Genomic DNA, 18,312 nt, shown 5'->3' with positions numbered 1-18,312 from the left:
TATTTCAAATGGAGCGAAGACACGAGACCTTGATCTTCAAAGCAGCCAAGTAGCTACACACATACACACACACAGACACACACACACACACACACTAATGTTCTGACCAGGAGGCTCCCTGAAGCTCCAAAGACAGCAGGCATATTTTGTCTTTCTGTGCTCCGTCTAAAACATTGGCCGTGGACTCCGAGGGTCAGCGAGTGGCCAGAATGTGCATTCCAGATGGATATTTGTCACCACGTGATTGACATACCCCCCCGGCTGTGGCCTCCACCAATCACACGACGACCATTGTTGTCCACGGGCCCAGTGACAGGCAGCATGACAAACACTCCCACCTGTGCAGCCATCAGTCTCCCCCGGTCCCCAGCAGGATTTAGCAGGTCTTCAGTTGGCCTCCGTGCCGACTGCTGAAGGCCGACACTGAGCCCATTATCTGGAAACTCTCTGACTGAGGCTGAATGGTCCTGCACATGTCATTTAGAGCTTCGTCCTTCAATCCGACACACAGGACTTTCTTCATCATGCGAGAAACTATCTTCAACGGTCCTCTGGTATTTGTTCACATCAGCACCATAACGTTAAATGAATCCCTGAGAAATCCAATCGTTCACGGCTCAATGACACATTAACAGAAACGTAACATTTCCTGGTTAAAGTCACCTGTAATTACATCTGTAGTTTATGTTTTATCATCGTAGCTACTGATACTTAAATGGTCGTTTAACTCAGATTTCCACAACCACAGATACTGTCTGGACACACACGTACATGTTCTGTGGATGGCTCCACCCCATCATGTGAAAGTGGGATGGTATGTATTTCCTCATTTGACTGAATTGATACTTTATGATTTACCTGCTCCTTTATGAGCCGTTCCCTGGAAAGAGTACATCTGACTTAAAAAGGACACAAAGTACAGTTAGTGAATAGTTTTATTTTATTAAATCTGCCAAACCTGGATCAAAATCTGACAAGTGATCTATATGAAATAGCTGTGTAATTGACTGAAATTGATCTTTTCCTCTGCCTCATAGCAGCAGTTTTTTTTAGAGCCAACCCTTCATTTACAGTGATATCCTGCTCTGGAGCTGCGTTCACACGTTGATCACAGGACAAGGACATTTAGGCTAAAACTGTGTTAATGACCCCATTTCTGGTTGAATTTGCATGTCGGGGCTTAGGGACACTTGGATGACACCACAGGAGCAGTATGGAGACATGTTTATTTTTCATATGAAGAATCAGTCACCATTTATTTGATAGAAATTAGCTCTAACATCATAAAAACAAACGAGTACATAATTCTTTCCAGTCGCCTGATAATATTTCTCAATAAATAAGATAAATATATCTCAGACTGTAATACACAGGCTGGCGGAGGACACCTGAGACTCCTAATAAAAACCAGAGCCTTGTTAATTGAACAGAGTGGTCTATTGTTGGAGTCATCTTCAGTACAAACCGAGAGCTGCTGCAGATGGATGAGCTCAGTGTTGCTCCAGTGGGAATGTAGCAATGGTGAGACATCACTGTCTCTCCCAGGCGTGTATTTAACAGGAGGTTTGACTTCATGGAGAAGACAAAATATGGATAAAACACTAAAATAATCCTGAACCAACGTAGAAAGTACAGCGAGCCGCCCACGGGGAACTAGAGGAATCATCAGATCTTTAAAAACATAACTCATTCATTCACACACTCATTAAACAGTAGAGATCCCTCAGTGCTCCGGGTGTGGCCTCGTTTCTCCAAACCACTGCTGCTGTTAAACAAGAAGGACTGAAGCTGTCAGGCTCAATCTGCAGGGCACTGGTGAGCAGGAATGCTGGGTAACGCGATCGCGCTCGTGGCCGACTCTTGCCCCGAGCACCGGGTGTTCCTTGCTTCTCAGGTGGAGGGGGGGGGGGGGGGCAGCATCATGGAGGCACAGTGGGGTGGGGTAGGGCCCCTCCAGGAGACGAGGGTGCTACTTCCAGCGATGCTTTCAACGGAAACTCTTGACTGACGGTCAGAGCAAAGTGCAACGGACCTTCTCATAGGCTCCCAGGAAGATGAACCCGCCCACGCTGATGAAGGCCATCCTCGGTATGGTGCCCGCAAACAGACTGCAGAAGAAGAAGGAGAAGAGGAAGCATTTGATGTGTGTTGTAATCAGAGTTAGATTTACCAAAAATGAATGACCAAGCATTTCGATAAGGGAGAATCATTAAAGCTTTATCGCATCAAGTTTTTTTGACATGCTTTTAATAAACATTTCCATCTTAATGTTTGTGAAATTATGTACGTTTCCTTCCACTTCTGTTAAGTGATTATAATGAGTGCGTTTGTTGAGAGAAGCAGTTTGTGCTGCTGTCAGGTGCCATTGAAACTCAAAGCTCAGACAGAGAACAACTGAAAAACATGATCATGACTTTTTGTGTCATGTGTTCATTTTAGTTTTTCACCATCTCCTCATCATTCATACACAAAACTGATGTTTTAAAAGACAAGATTCCTAAATGAACTCAGGTGAAGATTATGAAATGGAGATATACAAGGAAACACAAAAAGAGAATTATATTCAAAAGGGTGGATATGAAAAATGTCACCTAATTGCCTTAAAGTAAGTTAAATATTACTCTTCATTTCCTGTCTGGGATCTATTAATATGTTGATATGGTGTCCCCACCCCCTCACAGCGCCCCCTACAGCTGAGGAGCCTTTTCCAGCTACCGAGCTCCACCCAAAATTTGACAGGATTGGTTACCAAGATTTATGACATCACAGACCCTGGCTGTCTGAATTCATATTTTTCAGGCTGGCATTTGTTCGGGGCAGAGCCCTCTCACTCCACTCTGTCAACGATCCACAGCTAAAATAAAAGGCAAGAAACGCCCACTTGAGTGATTTTATGTTTTTTATTGACTTCAGAGTCTCGTAGATTTAAAATCGATAACAGGCAACAATGATGCTGGCAAAGTCCCCCATTGAGAAAAGTAGCAAAAGACCTTCACCATTAACAGTCTAAAGCCGAGGACATTAACTCAGTTTATTTTCACTGGTGGTGTAAAAACAAGCAGGAAAGCTCAGTGCAAGGAGGAGCGCTAATTCCAATCAAACATGACTCAGCGTCGTCCTTACTCCGCACCAAGAGAAAACAAATACGTCCACAGACGACCTGACATGAGAGAACTGGAAAGGCACACCGAGAATAAACCTGAATCTCCCTTCCCCAGCGAAGTGAACGCACTGTATCCGTTACATTCAGCGCATTTCATTTTTCCCAACATGCACACACCCAAACTTCAAAGTAGACGTTTTTTTTGTATTTCTTGGACAGTTTCCTAACGTTTGTCTGCTGCAGCTTTAAGTCTGTGCAGGAACGCTGTGGACAGACTGGATCAGGTATCACTCGGCTGATGGACAGTATCTGTGAGTGATTTACTGTGGGACCGCCTCAGGCACAACGGCTCCATGAGAGCGGGTTCCACATGAGGCCTCTTCGGTGGAGCCACCTCATGACGAGTGCGAGTGCCCCCCCCCCGAACTACGGCGGCCGGTGCCCCCGACAAGACAAGAAGCAGTGTCAGAGGATTTGAAAGGACACGAGAGAGCACCCATCTCCCAAGAACTACCCACTCCCACCATTTCCCCACCCTCCCCGCTACAAACAGCTGTTTTGGGGATTAAGCTTCAAGCCCTCACTGCGGTGCCTCCCTGGAGCCCCCTCCCCTCCCCTCTCTCTCTCTCTCTCTCTTCCCCCCCTCGCTTGGAGCATGACGGATGTCCAGATGACATCCCCACATGTACCTCCACTGTCCATCCATCCATCCATCCCTCTCCACGTCCAGCAGCGGCCCCCTCAGCTGGCTCAGTTGTTCGGGGATTTCTCCTCCGTCTCCTTTTCTTGCTGGGTCATCCTTCTCCGACACGTGCGCGCTTTGTCCAGTCCGTTCATCTGCCATTTCACCTCTCTCTCTCCCTTTATTTTCCCATTTCTCTCCATCCCTCTCTCTCTCTCGCCTTGTACTTGCCTACCAACACCTCCTGTCTGCCAAGACGCCCCCACGCTCACACGGTCTGGACTCATCCAAGCCAGATGTGACGATGAAGAGGATTGTGTGTTTATGGATGTGTGTGCCTCTGTGAGGAGAAAGTATGTGAAACTGTCTCCACACAGAGAAGGACTGTCTGCCTTCATCATCCCTGTGGGTTTGTGTGTTATTACTTTCTGTCTATTTGAATATTTTACAGGACAACACTGTAAATATCATACTGGTCCACCATGCTGGTCCAGACTGAAATTTCTCAACCACTACAAACTTGAATCCACTGTCAGGAGACTTAGATAATGAATCCTACCGACAGTGGTGACCACTGCTCTTCCTCTAGCGCCACCAGCAGGTCACACCTTTCACATATTCAGTGAATGTAGAAACATTCATGGTCCCCAAACAATATATCCCGATGACATGAGATCTGGGATGTCACTTTTCCTCCTGTGCCACATTTGACTTCAAATTTGGTCCAAAGTTAGAATAAGTTTAGTAGTTTCCTGTGGAGCTGCAGGAGAAGGATTCATATGTTCTAATTTTGTTTTTTTGTCGACCAGACATTAACTCACAATCTGGGTTCTTATTTGTGTTTCGCAAACTTGACATCTGGAGTCGTTTGAAACACAAAAACCTGAGTTTGGATGAATATTTGTGTGTGTATGATGAGCTGATCCAGCTTTTTCTCTTGTTTCCTCACAAGACAAAGAACATGGTTGGTGTCTGAGCCTGAGGAAAGTTTTACTGTTGGAAGTTTGCCTTTCTACACCTCGGGAGACATTGTGATTCTCTCTTCAGATTCACATTAGTTTCTTAATTGTCTGAAATGTATTCGATCATTATCTACACTGTGTTTCCTTTTGAGGGTCGCAGGGGCACTGGAACTAGTCCCAGCTGCCATTGGGAGAAAGAAGGGGTTCACCCTGGACAGGTCACCAATGTATCACAACCACTCACACTCACAATCACATACGGTACATGGTCAATTTAGAACAACATCAAAACATGTAGTTCTCTGAGAGGTGCTGAAAGGACTGAGTAGTAGCTGACAGTGGAGTTGACTGAGGGTGTTATGTGTATCATGGAGCACTATTACTTCTTCTAACCAACAAAACCGACCCACTTGTCGCTTCTGGTGCACATGGTGAAAATTGTGCAAACGTTAGCAGCCTTTAAGCCAACATGTGCACGCCTATTTTTTCCCCACATAGAGGGAATTTTTCCTTCAATAATCTCTGAGCACATGGTGTCTGTGCTTCTTCTTCATACTGACCTACATTACTAATAGTTCTGGCTGTGCACATGTGCAGCTCTTGCACTGGAAATTGAAGGTTTGGGTCACAAATGAATTTACTGCCTGTACGTCACTTCTGTCGACTGGTCCCAGGTACGTCAGCGATCTCCTGCACACCCCGGCCATTCGCACGACTCCACAGAGGGGCCTGACCCAGATCAGGTGGTTTTAAAAGACGAGCAGGGAAGTTTGAGACCAGTGTGTGTGCGTGTGAGAGAATGGGCAGGTGTAAAAGCTCCAAATAAACGTGGAGACATGAGTCAGAGGTTGTTGTCGCAAGCTCTTTCCATCTCCACACTGCAATCGCCATCTGCTGCAACCCGAGCTGCGGGCCTGCTCCACTCAGCATTACTCGCACAGCAACATTAACTGTGATCCAAAACTCATCCAAATAAAAAAGTGAAGAGAGGAGAATGTGTCCACTGGGCAGCTGGACGAGCTAAAGGACGTAGCGGTAGACACAACACGTCCTGACACATCCCCCTGGTCTCCTCATGTGATCGCCAGCACAGTGAGAAATGAACTAATTTTAACCTCTTGTTTTGTCTCAGCTCTGGAGCGGCGTTACGTTTCCTGTGCGGGATCAGACCCACCTGTGGACTCAGCAGAGCCAGCTCCGATATCCCCCCCCGGCTTCCTGACTCACTGTGACATCACAGCCTGGCCGGCCACTGAGAGCCGTCACCCTCTCCCCGTTGTCCACCAATCACCTCCACTGAGGAATGAGACTAAATATAGTTCCCGGGGCTCGACAGCAGCATATGGAAGAACAGTGATGAGCTCAAAGAAAACTGTCATGGCTTCACTTTAGAGAGATGTTTGTGCTCTGGTAGGAGAGAAGGGTTGAAATCTTTAAATCTTGAAGCGAGAACAAATTTCTGGCTCGTGTCTAGGAACAATGCTGAGGTGACAATAAACTACCTTTATAAGTTATAAGTCTCTTTCATTGGATACGTTTAAGAGAAGCAGACCAGTTCTAACCTGTGTGGCTTTTAATCAAAACGGAGACGGTTTGATGTTTTAAACATTCCTTCAGTGGGGGGGCGGCTTTACTTGAATTTCATGGAGAAAAAGGTGAATGATAATAACAAAAGTCAAGTTAAAACACAGATGTTGGAGCACTCTTACTAAAAAAAAATTGAATCCAAACACCACCCACAATGAAGGAAGTTTATAATATTCATCATAATATTCTGTTTCACTACTGTCCATTCCCCATTCTCTGAATAATGTCTGCTACTAAACTGAAAAACTTAGTTTCCAGACTCTTATTAGGTCATCCTCACCTTTGAGTCCAAGTGACAACTGGTCACAATTTGAATATATTCCCCAAAGGCAGACTTGAGATATGTTCCACAGGTCAAACTCAAAAACTTAGTGAGGCCCCAGTTACCTTGACCTTTCACCTTTCGCCATCCAAATCGTATCCTTTAAACGGTGAGTCTAAGTGATAATTTGTGCCAAATTTAAAAGGATTGTCTTGAGGCATCCTTCAGATGACATGTTCACAAGGCAAAAAAGAGTCTAGTGAGGTGACAGTAACTTTGATCTTTCACCTTTGATTAAATACTCATCAGATCATCCTAAGTGACTGTCTTTGCCTGATGTAAAGAAATTATGGGTGTTCCTGACAAAACATCACAAGCCTTATTTTCTGATTTTGTCAACCTGCTTTTAGTTTCTGTTAATACAGAAGTTGTTGTGTTATTTTTCTGGAGGATGGAGAAATCTTTAGAGTTTGAAGTAGTTCCTGCTTCATTTGAACATCAAATCCTTTCTGAAAAACATTAGGAGTTCATTTCCATCTTTAGTTTAAAATCTGGGTTCTCTACCTCCTAACTCCTGTGTGTGTGTAAGGTATATATCGAGAGCCATTTATCTTGTCGGCCAACAGCATGAAAATAGTCTGTCTTCTATGTCCCCTTGGCTTGCAAAAGTTATTAATAAGGAAGTTTTTAATTATCTGGCCTGTCACATTATTTTAATAACTTCATTATTCATATTTTACCATATGGGACTGGAAGAGACATTCACTGGTTGAGCAGGTGCTGGTCTCTGCTTTGACAGCAACATTTATAGAATCACCTACTCGTTACCAATTTGTCTTTAAAGTAAAAGCACATTTGTTTAGTTACTGCACATCAAGCAGAAGATCAGGGTCAACTTGGGTCTAACGATTGTGTCGACCTCTGAAATAGCCAACATGAATTGTTAGGTTGTCTGCTATGGGTGGGTTATCTCTTAGAATCTCATGCTGTAGAATTGCTTAAAAAGGTGCATATGAAATTGAGTCCTTAGATGTTTTTATAATAACCTGTTCAATATATCAATACAATGGTATTTATATTTTTCCTTTTTTGTCATTAAAACTTTTTTCACTTTATGAAAAACTTTGAGAATAAAATCTACACTGCAGATAAACCAGGTAGGATAAACACGTGTTCTAACTTGACTGCACCATAGACTGTTTATAAAAAGCTCTGCACATAAAACCATAAAAAGAGACAGTATATTGTTTGAGTGTTTGAGGAGGACTCACTAACCACAAGGATCTGCACAGGTACATACTTTGTTTCAGTTGATGGGACAGTTGATTGGACAGTTGCTCATCACAGTGTCATCACTGTACAGAACCAGTTAAACAGTCCTAATACATCCAGTGTAAAGAAGGTGAAAAGTGTTCACTTTCCTCAGCTTCATTTCCTCAGCTGTAAAACAAAGATTGCCGCAGTCGTAAAAGAACAATTACCACAAGCTTCCAGACGCTGCTGTGTTGTGAGTATGCGGCTCACATGTTTACTGTTCTTCCATTATGGTTAACAGGAGGCCCAGAGCAGACACAGCCTGGAGGCCGCGCCGCCTCTGGTCTCTGTTTTGACATGACTCCTGGTGCAGTGTGGTTGTTTTGCAGGTTACTGGGGGGAGGCTGCACCGCTCTGCGCTCACCCGGGGTCTCTGGGGCATGGCACACACATGGAAGCACTTTAGAGCTTCACTACACTGCAATTGGGCCTATTACCATAATTACAGCTTTAAAGCTCCAGCAATTTGTATCAGGCATGCACCAGCGCAACCACCAGGCCTTTGGCCCTGCGGAACAACAGCTCCCCCTCCCTCCTTCCTCCTTTCACTTTCAACACACTCTCCATTGTCTATGCATTTCATTCTCTCCTCTTTCCCTTTGCCCTCTCTCCTCCATCATTATCAGGGGAGAGACAGATTAACAGGAGCTCATCGTGCTGCAGAACTTTGGGCACGTTCTCTCTGGACTCTGCGTTATAATAGAGACACCAGGAGGAGTTAGTTAGTGGAGAAAAAGGTGAAAAGAAAGAGGGAGATAACAAAGCCATCAAACCCTGTGGTGCACAGAACAGGCATCGAAGAGTTCTCCTGAACATTACCACTCAGTTGCTGTTGCAGTGAGAGGAGAGAGGGATTTGTAGTCGGGGCTCGCCTGCTCCCACCTCTCTGAGATTGTGTCTTAAACCTGATTTTATATCAAAATGAGGTGCAGCCTGTTAATGAGAGACTGACGAGATCTCCCTCGACTTTTATTAAAATAATTCAGAAACGTAATTGCTCTCTGATTAGATTGACGCTCTGCAGCTACACAAACAAACACTGATACAGTGGTTAGGAACAGAGAGGGGGGGGGGACGTCCCACTGGTGTTTGGCCTGCTCCCCTCTGAGCATTAAGCCGAGGTGCATCCTTACTAAATGACAGCAGCTTGTACACATGCGGGCCAATCATTCCCTGTGGCTGAGGATTTGTTTTAGTGCTGGCAGCCCTCTGTGGCCCCATTAGAGCGGCCCTTTTGTCTGCTGTGCATCATAAACGCATCAAAACACTCAAATAAACCCTTCCACTTGGCCCCTGTAGAACCTTAATCAATAGGATGGTGCAGCGAGACGGCAGGAAAAGCTTTTACACGTCTCATCTTTTAATTTGCAGCTGTAAATTCACCCTCCCGAGAGGAGCGCTCTAACACCAAACTTGATTAAATGCGGGATCAGGCCGACTTAAATCAAATCATGTAAAGTAAGAGGTTTTTAAATGTGCTGGGACGAAAGTGTTTGTGTAAAGAGGCCATTTGGTTTTAAACAATCACAACTGGCCTTTTAAACGTTTCCCCAAAATGAAGAGGTACACACGCTCACCCTGTGAGGCCTCGGCTCTTCCACACGTCGTAGAGCACGGTCGGGATGTTGCCTCTCGCTGTGGTCGACCCAGCCTGGAGAGGGAGAGAGAGGGGGAGAGAGAGCAAACAGAGGTGTGATGATGGATGGATTGTCTCCTTTGCTTCCTGCTTCTCCACACGGACAGCTGTGTCAGCGCAGGTGACACCTCCATCGCGCACCAGCTTGGAAACACACCCAGCCATTTGCCCACCCAAAAAAACACACTCAACAAGTTCTCCCTGTCTTCCTCCACACCCGTCCGTCTGGCACTTGTATTTACACAATAGGGCTTAGCTGGCCGGAGAGTTATTAATCCATCACTGCGGAGTGGCAGAGCTGCAGGATAAGGCCCAGCCGGGGTCAAGAGAGAGTGGGTGGTGGCAGCAGGGAAGAGAGGGGGGAAAAAGCAAGGGGGCAATGGAGGGCAGACCGAAATAGGGATGGATAAGAGGAGGGTAGGAGTATGCGTGTAGGTGCACACGCTCAATCCACGCCACAGCTCACTGAGTGTGTAGGAAAAATGTCCGCTATGCATTGTGACTCCCAGATCTGCAGAAACAAGATGAAGATTCACTCCCTTTTTTCATGTGAGCTGGAGAGAAAAAATACCCCTATTCTGTATGTTCCTGTTGAAGACAGGTGGCTGAGAAATGAGTCTCCCCTCTTCTCGTCTAACAAGTTTTCTTTTCCTTTACCGCTGCGGAATGGTGGAAGGAAGGAATGGAGGAGCAGGGTGTCCAAAACACACAGGCAGACACACACACGGCCCCTGTGTACCTTAGGCTGACACACAAAAACATATTCATATTTCATTGGCTCACGTTGAGGTCATGAAGTCCTAAAAATCATGATGACAGATTTGAAAAGAGGCTTCTTACTGAACTTTATAGCATCTCTACTGTTTCATACAGTGACATGAAGGGGTTCATCGAGCCACCCTGACTATGTGTAGATGATGGTGAATATGACTATTATAGCAGCAGAAGAGCAGTGTTGTACAGTAGCAGTGTAGGAGGTGTGCAGCGGCAGCGAGGTGTGCCAGGCTTGATCCTGCTGCTGCAGGCAGGGTGGTGCTGTGGCAGGAGGCCTGCGCTGGAGGGGCTTTACACGTCCAGCTGTGCCCTGGACGCCGGCCCTGGTCAGTCTCGTCCGCGCCAGACTGCAACTACTGTACAACACGGCTCTTTCATTCCGCCCGCTGCAGAGAAGAAAGAGCCCTCTCCTCGGCTGCTGTGGGAAGGAAACTAATGTGACAAGCTCCAACACCCACAATTCCTCCGCTCCGTCCAATCTAAACCCTCCATACCCATCAACGCCAGCCCTGCTCCCTCTGCCCGTCTCTCTGCCTGGACTTGTCATCCTCTGCTGCTGTGGGACAAGACCTAAGTATAATATGTATGACATGTTTATCAAATAAATAACATGTCACTTTACAGGTTTTAACCACCTAAGGTTAGGTAAGGTCATATTTTACTTTAAAGTCTTATGGGGCCACATAACTCATACAACACACATTTACATTTTTATCTCTTTAGCATATTTGCAATATCGACTCGATCTAGTAGGATGTATTCGGCATCACTGACTGTCTTTTTGTTGTATTGGAAGTAGATCTTACTTTGTGCGTCTGGTTTATGTTGATTGATTGATTTATGTTCATATGCTGTGTTTTCACATAGACTCAATCGGACATTCTCCGGAGGTTTTAATAAGAGGTTGGCAGGTGAAACTCCCCAGAGAGTCCGGAGCCTCTCCCTCAGAAATCGATGTTCTTACTCTCAGCTCCTGCAGATTGAGTTTTGGATCCCTGATCAAACAAAACCTCTGATATCATGTTACCTTGAGCCTTATGAAATTATGTTCTGCATTTTTAACTATTTCACTGATATTTTATAATGCCACTGCTTTTTATTGATCATTAATTGAGAACAAAATCTGCATATTAATTGTAACTGTCATTTGGGAGTTGTATAAGGGTAAAAATAGGTTTTTAAAGCAAATATCGAATGACTAGTTATTTCTGTAAAAGTGCAATTATACATGTTGAATGTACAGCAATGTTAACATATTAAAAATCCTAATTACAAAACATTTTAGATACAGGACACCTCTGTTCAGACAGGGGGAGTTTAAACTGTTCAGCAGCATTCTCATCTGGCTTTTATTTTCTTTAATACAGATGTTTTATTCCCCCTGAATCAAATGAAGCCTTTATTTTTACTGCGGACCTGTGGAGCCGTTAGTGAATCAAAAAACTTGGCCTTATAAAGTTATAACCGAGCAGCTTTGAGGCAGCACAGGCCGAGTCCTTTGCTGGTGGTAAATTACAGCAGCTGCATTTCAGATCATGTTTACAGGAAGCGTTTGTCCCGAGCTCGTCCACCTACAGCCAACGGCTTCTTGCAAGAGATCAAGCCAGACAGTGTTTTGTTAATTCCAGTATCTCATTAGTTAGGATGGAGGGAGGTGAGGAGGAGGAGGAACACTGTGTCTTCTCCAAGGACAGTTGGTGTGTTGGTGTGTGTGTGTGTGTTTGTGGAGAGAGGCTGGTTGGGGTAACTCTGAACTCACTACCCTTTACACACAAACACACACACAGGACATAGTGAGGGAAGCCAGACTTACAGTTAGTGTGAGCCAGAAGTAAGAGAGGAGGTGGATATGTGGAGGAAGAGGAGGGACACCACACAGCACACATAGGGTGTATGTGTGTGTGTGCGTGTGTGGGTGTGGGTGTGTGTGTGGGTGTGGGGGGGGGGGGGACGACTTTACACAGCGTAGATGAGTTAACAGGAGAGAGACTCAGTGGCCCTCTGCTTCACCTCTCAGTGACAAGCAGCCTTGAGATGGAAATTCCTCTGGAGCAGCAGCAAGTCCTGACTCTAACACTAACCATGAATACAAACACTTCTTCCCAACACTGTCCATGGTCCAGATCAGGTGATAAATGTGTGTGTGTGTGTGTGTGTGTGTGTGTGTGTGTGTGTGTGTGTGTGTGTGTCACTACTGTCCCAGTGCAACATCGGCCTGCTCCGTGCTGTGTGCTCTGCTCTCTGCCTGCGAGGCATCACCTGACAGCAGTGTTTAAAAGTCGCTGCCAGTGATGTGGGTGTGTGTGTGTGTGTGTGTGTGTGTGTGTGTGTGTGTGTGTGTGTGTGTGTGTTTGTATACCTTCGCAAGCATGATCCTGGTCTTCGCCACGTCAAGTGGAGTGGTAACAAATGCCGCTATCGCCCCTGCAAAAGACAAAGTGCAAACATGAAAAGACCCTCTCCGTGCTGTCTTTGAATACTAAAAATAAAGTCATAAAAGAGTTCAATTACCTAACCACAGTTACAGTAATGTTCTAATTCTGCAGTAAACAGCAGAACTCTTGGCTCTCGTCTCCACTGAGTTCATAAAAAGGGTATTTCCAATCCAGAACCATCCCCATTATTAGACCACAAAAACCAGACAGACACACTTCTATTCCCACCGCCACCCCTCTCCTACACCGCCTTATCCAAGCCACACACACTCCCTCCTATTGCACACACAAGCACACGCACACAAACACACACCTGCTTAAGCTTATTTCGAAATGTTCAGACGCAAATGAGCACACAAACACACGCCCACTCTCTCAGAAGAGTTTCATTGGAGCTGTTACACCCCAACTTCCCTCCAGCGCTCCAAGTTGGAAGCTAGACTGGCGTTGCGCTCCAGAGGTGTCCCCACTGGGCCACAGTGTGTCAGAGTAAGAAACTGTGTGTGTGTGTCACTCTGCCACAAACATAGCAACTGTTCCAGGGTAAACATATCCATATGGGCCACCAAGGAGCAATGTGACGCAGGCGAGTTGAGGACACAGGAAAACATTAGGATCAGTGTGGTGTAACACACTGTTATGTTTTACTAGTTAATGCTGCTTGATTTTAAGAGCAGGTTTAAATTATTTATTTTTTCCCCTCCTACTTAGGTTGAGGAAACTCAAACTTCAGCCGAAATAGAAAAGACACAGGCCTCGCAGAGCGGCCTGGTCTGTAATATTCTTGGAGAGCAATAAAAAGGAGGCATTATCCTGATAAATCTTACACGTGGGGGCGCTGAATCGGAGGATCTAAATTTGGCTGGAATTGCCATGTGATGTGATGAAGGTTAGACGAGACGGTGATGTAATCCCCCCGTCTCGGGCAGGCTTCTCCGGTTGGTTCAAACGGGGTCAAGTCCGTCGTAAGTCAGCGCCGCGCACTAGTGGAGATGTTTGCGGTGATTAAACGCGCCTGTGTGAGCATTTCCAGTGTCAGGCAGATTATGGACGAGCCAAAGAGAGAGTGTGAAGTGCAAAGTAAAACGGGATGTGGCTGAAACTTGAGGATCCCTCTTGGAAAGCAGAGGATTGTGAACTTGACTCCTAACCCTGAACCCACACCCCCATTCTCCCCCATAACCAAGCAAGACCCCTGCCCCCATGTTATACCTCTCTTCTCCTGCTTTTGGCCTCTAGCTGTCTTAGCTTCTCGTATATGTCAACTTCTTAATCATTTGCCTTTATATCACAATAAACAATTCTGTCATTCTAGTGGATATAAAGGCCGTCAGATTGCTTAATTCTAAATACTCAAATACTACACATATATACCCATAAAGATAACAAGTTAGGACAATGTCAAAGATTGTAATCTCTGCGAGTCTTGCGAATGGTCAAAGCTCTGTCTGGAAACTTCTTTTCTCTTTTAGATTTTCTTTCTCTGCACGCCTACTCATGCACATCTCCTGTCTCCTCTTCTCTTCTTCTATTCCTCTGTGATCTCTTCATCCCAGGGTGGATTAAGTCCTGGTGGGGAGGCACAGATCCTCATCTCAGCTCCTCGGGGTGCTGTCTCCATCAGCTCCATTTCTCAATCTCTCCACGCACCCAGAGCACCGAGCCTCCATCTTCCTGTCCTGCCCTGTCTGGTGAGCCGCAGTGTTGCAGGAGTTATGGACTAAAAGCTACAACCGTCTAATAACAACTCCACGGGCTGATTCCAGTGCAGGAAAGTTCTTCTGCTGAAATATGTGTTTTGATCGTGGTTCTGCTTTCTCATTGCTAAAGTTCAGACTTTGTGAAAAGAGAGGTGAAGTGACAGATTTGTTATGCAAACACTGGAGGTGCACGGTCCTGAATATATATCATTCTCTACCCCCTATACTGACAATGTATAAGCCAAATATCCATAACAGTGTTTTGCAAATGCACCACAGACAGAAACAGCTGACTGGCTAACTGACAAGCAGCAACTTTTTCCTACGTCATAATTGCCCAAGATGTTATAACAGTCATAAAAGCTTCGGGTAAAGCAGATATGACGCAATTAAAAGGTGAACAAAATGGAACGTCACGTGACCTTGAATAATATTGAAAATTTCTCACAATAACAAAATAATAATGTAAAAATCCTAAAGGTCTGATATGTTTTTGGAGAAGTTGGTCGTCAGATGGAAGTCTTTAAATAAGAGAAAAAAAAATCCTTAAACACATTCCTCTATTCATTGTTATGTTAGTCTGCTCCTTTTCCCCTCTCTCCCTCTTTTTTTTTGTGCCTTCCTCTCGTCCTCTCTCTTAAACCACTTCAAGCCCCAGTACTCAGGAGGTCGCACAGCTGCAGGGTCCGTACCCGTTCCCCATCCCTCCTCGTTCCCCTGATGCTCTTCCGGACTGAGACAGACGAATACAAATCATGGTATAGTGTGATAATCAGTGATGCAGTCACAGTATTGAGGATTGTCATTTTGAGTCTAAGAGTCTACGAAAAAGGCTGGAATGAGTTGTTCTCCTTTTCTCCTCTTTCGTTTTTTCTTCTGCAGACCGGCTTCAGAGGGTGAGGATGGAAGTTTCACCAGCTGAGCTCTGCACCTTTGTGGAATTGTATAAGAATATGACTTTGGACAAACTTGTCCTGTTGTCTTGTGGCCATGATTTTACCTATCCATCCACCCATCCATCCATCCATCTATCCCCTGCCCCCCTTTCCCCCCCACTCCCCCTGTCTCCAAAAGCACCGTATAATCCTCTGCACCTGCAAAAGCTCCGCACACTGCAGCCTGCCAAGGGTAGAGTGTGTGACCTTGCCTCCGCGACCACAGAGTCTGGGAGAAAGAGAGAGAAATGTCGAGAGAGAGAGAGAGAGAGAGAGAGAGAGAGAGAGAGAGAGAGAGAGAGAGAGAGAGAGAGAGAGAGAGAGAGAGAGAGGAGGATGATGAAAGAGCAAGAAAAAAGGAGAGAAAGTGGGAGGGCGACAAAGAGAGGGAGAGAGGAGGTTGTAGTTAGTGGAGATAACAGACACAGTGAAAACACATTGTGAACCTTGGTCTGGTCTGGGGTCCAGAACCACGGCTGGGAAAATGCTTGTTCTGCTATTTTCCTGTTGCCTTTTCTCCCCAATGATGTCATGATACTTGTTTCCCAAGAACTGTGACTGGACCAGAGGGAGGCAGGAGACCACGCTGCACCGCTCCCACTCCGTCATCCTAATGCTTCACACATTTGGTCTGAATGGCATCAAGTCCAGCCATTTTTACAAATATTGATTGGTGTCGTGAAATAAAATAAATCAAGTGATCTTGGTCATTTTCTATTGTTACAATAGCATCATAAGCTCTGTCAAGGTCAAAAGCCACAATGAACTGATCCTATTGACACATATTGTGTGTGTGTGTGTGTGTAGCCAAAGGCTGATAAATGTTATTGCTGAGCTTACAGAGCTCCACTGTTGTTCCAAAACAGAAAGAGCAGCTTGTGATGGGATCCCACCAACAGGGATGCTCGTCAACATGATTCTCATTACAACATAAACACAAAAGCACTTAGACAGACAGAGTTCCCACAACAGTAGGTGCGTCCAGTACAACATTTACCATGAGGGGAAGGACAGGAGGGCAGGCGGGAACGCAAGCGCACACACGCACGCACACGATTGCAATTTACACAATACTCAATAAAGATTATTCTAAAACTCACAGACACGCACACATTACTTTCATATCCCTTCATTAAAATGCATGGACAGTAAGAAACCATGTATTAATCTGCAGGTGAAATTAGCGCCCAAGAAATATACCAATTTCATTTTTTTTCTATAAAATAAATAAATCCCACACATTTTGGAAATGTTGTTTTAGCTGAAATGAATGATCTGGGCAAATCACAACAAACAGAGTTAATTTGGGCAAATAATCATGCTGATGTAACAGACCAAATAACTTTTTGCATCATGTTGCACATTTTGACATGCATAATATGAATGATGAACATTTGTCAATTCAGTTTATGTGCAATTTGTCCAAACTATTCATCACATCGGTTTCAAAATGAACTTCTTCATGTATGGACTGCAGAGCTTAAGAGGCTCTACAGGTCTTTTACCTGAAAACTAAACTAATCGCACAGCATTTAGTCGATTATTGAAAAATGAAACTGTAATATTAAATGCGAGTCAAACAGTAGTGATTATCTGTGTTTGAACAACCTCAGGTCACAGGACTGCTTTCCCCATATTCAAGTGACCACTGAGTGAAACCACCTGATGTTTCTGTTTTGAGAATGAACTCAGGATGGGGAGGCGGCCTGTCTCTTTTTCTCCCACCACTAGTTTCAGCGAGGCAAAGAGGAGACAGACTACGCAAGGTTAGTCTTTGTATAAATGCGCAGCTGGGCTGCCTCGGGCACTGCAAGGTATGATTACTTCTCAGGGAGAGCAATAGAGAAACAGCATGGAGCGATTACTAATATTTTCTTTGTTCATCCCCGGCTGCCTCCCCCCTGCACATTTAATCTGCAGCATCTTATCTCATTCTCCTACTACCTCACACACGAGAAAGACTATGTGTGCGTGCATGTGCATGCAAATGCAAACAAGTAAACACATAGAAGAAAGTAAGGAGAGTGAGTAGGAGCTCAGGAGGCGTCATGTGTATTCCATTAGAGGGCAGATTAAAAAAGGAGATTTAGTTTTTCACATCAAAGATCTCACACTGGGGGATTCCTCTCCGTCTCTCTGCCTCTCTGAGTCGCTCCCTCCCTCTTCCCCTCTGTTTCATGAATAAATAATAAGGGCTAAACCTGGGAAAACAAACTCTTTGACCTGTGAACCCTCGTGTCAGGGTCGCACTTTGCACCTGGACGACTTCCCACAGGAAGAGGCGGTGGGTCTGCGTGCTTGTGTCCCTGTGATACATATGTGGCTGGTTTCGTTCGCGTTCCCATCATGCCTGGGAAGCTCTATTCCGTGGATTTTTTGTGGCTCTTTCTTGGTGTTCAATCATAACCTAACAGTGTTACACCCTCCTGTTTTGCTCATGTTGTTTCAGAACAGATGGAGTAAACTGCAAGGTTAAAAACCACAATACTGTGAAATTAATGTGTGAGAAAAACAGTAAGAATGACTCAGATGGATGTTGGTGGCTGGTGTGAAACGGCTTTAAATCTATGTAGTGACTAATATGTAAAATTCTTTCATATCCTGTGACTTGCTAAATTAATGGACCAAATTCTCTGACTTTTCCAAGCATGGAACACTGATCCTGGAGACTCAGTGACCAGATGAAGTTAATGCAGAGGATTTGTCTGCTGCCTCCTCTTCCAACTGGCCTGCAGCAAGTTGGGTGAGTTGGTTTTTCTCCCCTTTTCCCGTCTTTCTGTTTCTCTCACTGACAGCTGTGCTGGCTCGGTGAGAAATAAAAAGAAAGAGGTCATAACGCAGCACATTACTATCCCGCAGAGCAGCTGGGAGATCATGCCACACACACACTCACTTCCCCAAATTCCTTCACTCTGGCATTTT

The 18,312-nt window shown here is 45.1% G+C and overlaps 1 protein-coding gene across 1 annotated transcript; it reads right to left on the bottom strand.

Moving 5' to 3' along the window:
- Window positions 1-922: 922 nt before the first annotated feature.
- LOC128446350 (S-adenosylmethionine mitochondrial carrier protein) lies at window positions 923-15,923 on the bottom strand. Its single transcript, XM_053429372.1, has 5 exons — window positions 15,837-15,923; window positions 15,550-15,619; window positions 12,680-12,744; window positions 9,488-9,561; window positions 923-2,108 (listed from the first exon to the last, which is right to left on the bottom strand). Exons 1-5 carry the CDS (start codon window positions 15,921-15,923, stop codon window positions 2,012-2,014), a joined length of 393 nt encoding a protein of 130 aa, XP_053285347.1. The 3' UTR covers window positions 923-2,011.
- Between the last annotated feature and the right edge of the window lie 2,389 nt (window positions 15,924-18,312).

This window comes from Pleuronectes platessa, chromosome 2, assembly GCF_947347685.1.
Source record: "Pleuronectes platessa chromosome 2, fPlePla1.1, whole genome shotgun sequence".
Classification (NCBI taxonomy): Eukaryota; Metazoa; Chordata; class Actinopteri; order Pleuronectiformes; family Pleuronectidae; genus Pleuronectes; species Pleuronectes platessa.
The sequence above is the reverse complement of the archived record's forward strand: the minus strand, read 5'-3'. Positions and strand labels throughout refer to the sequence as shown.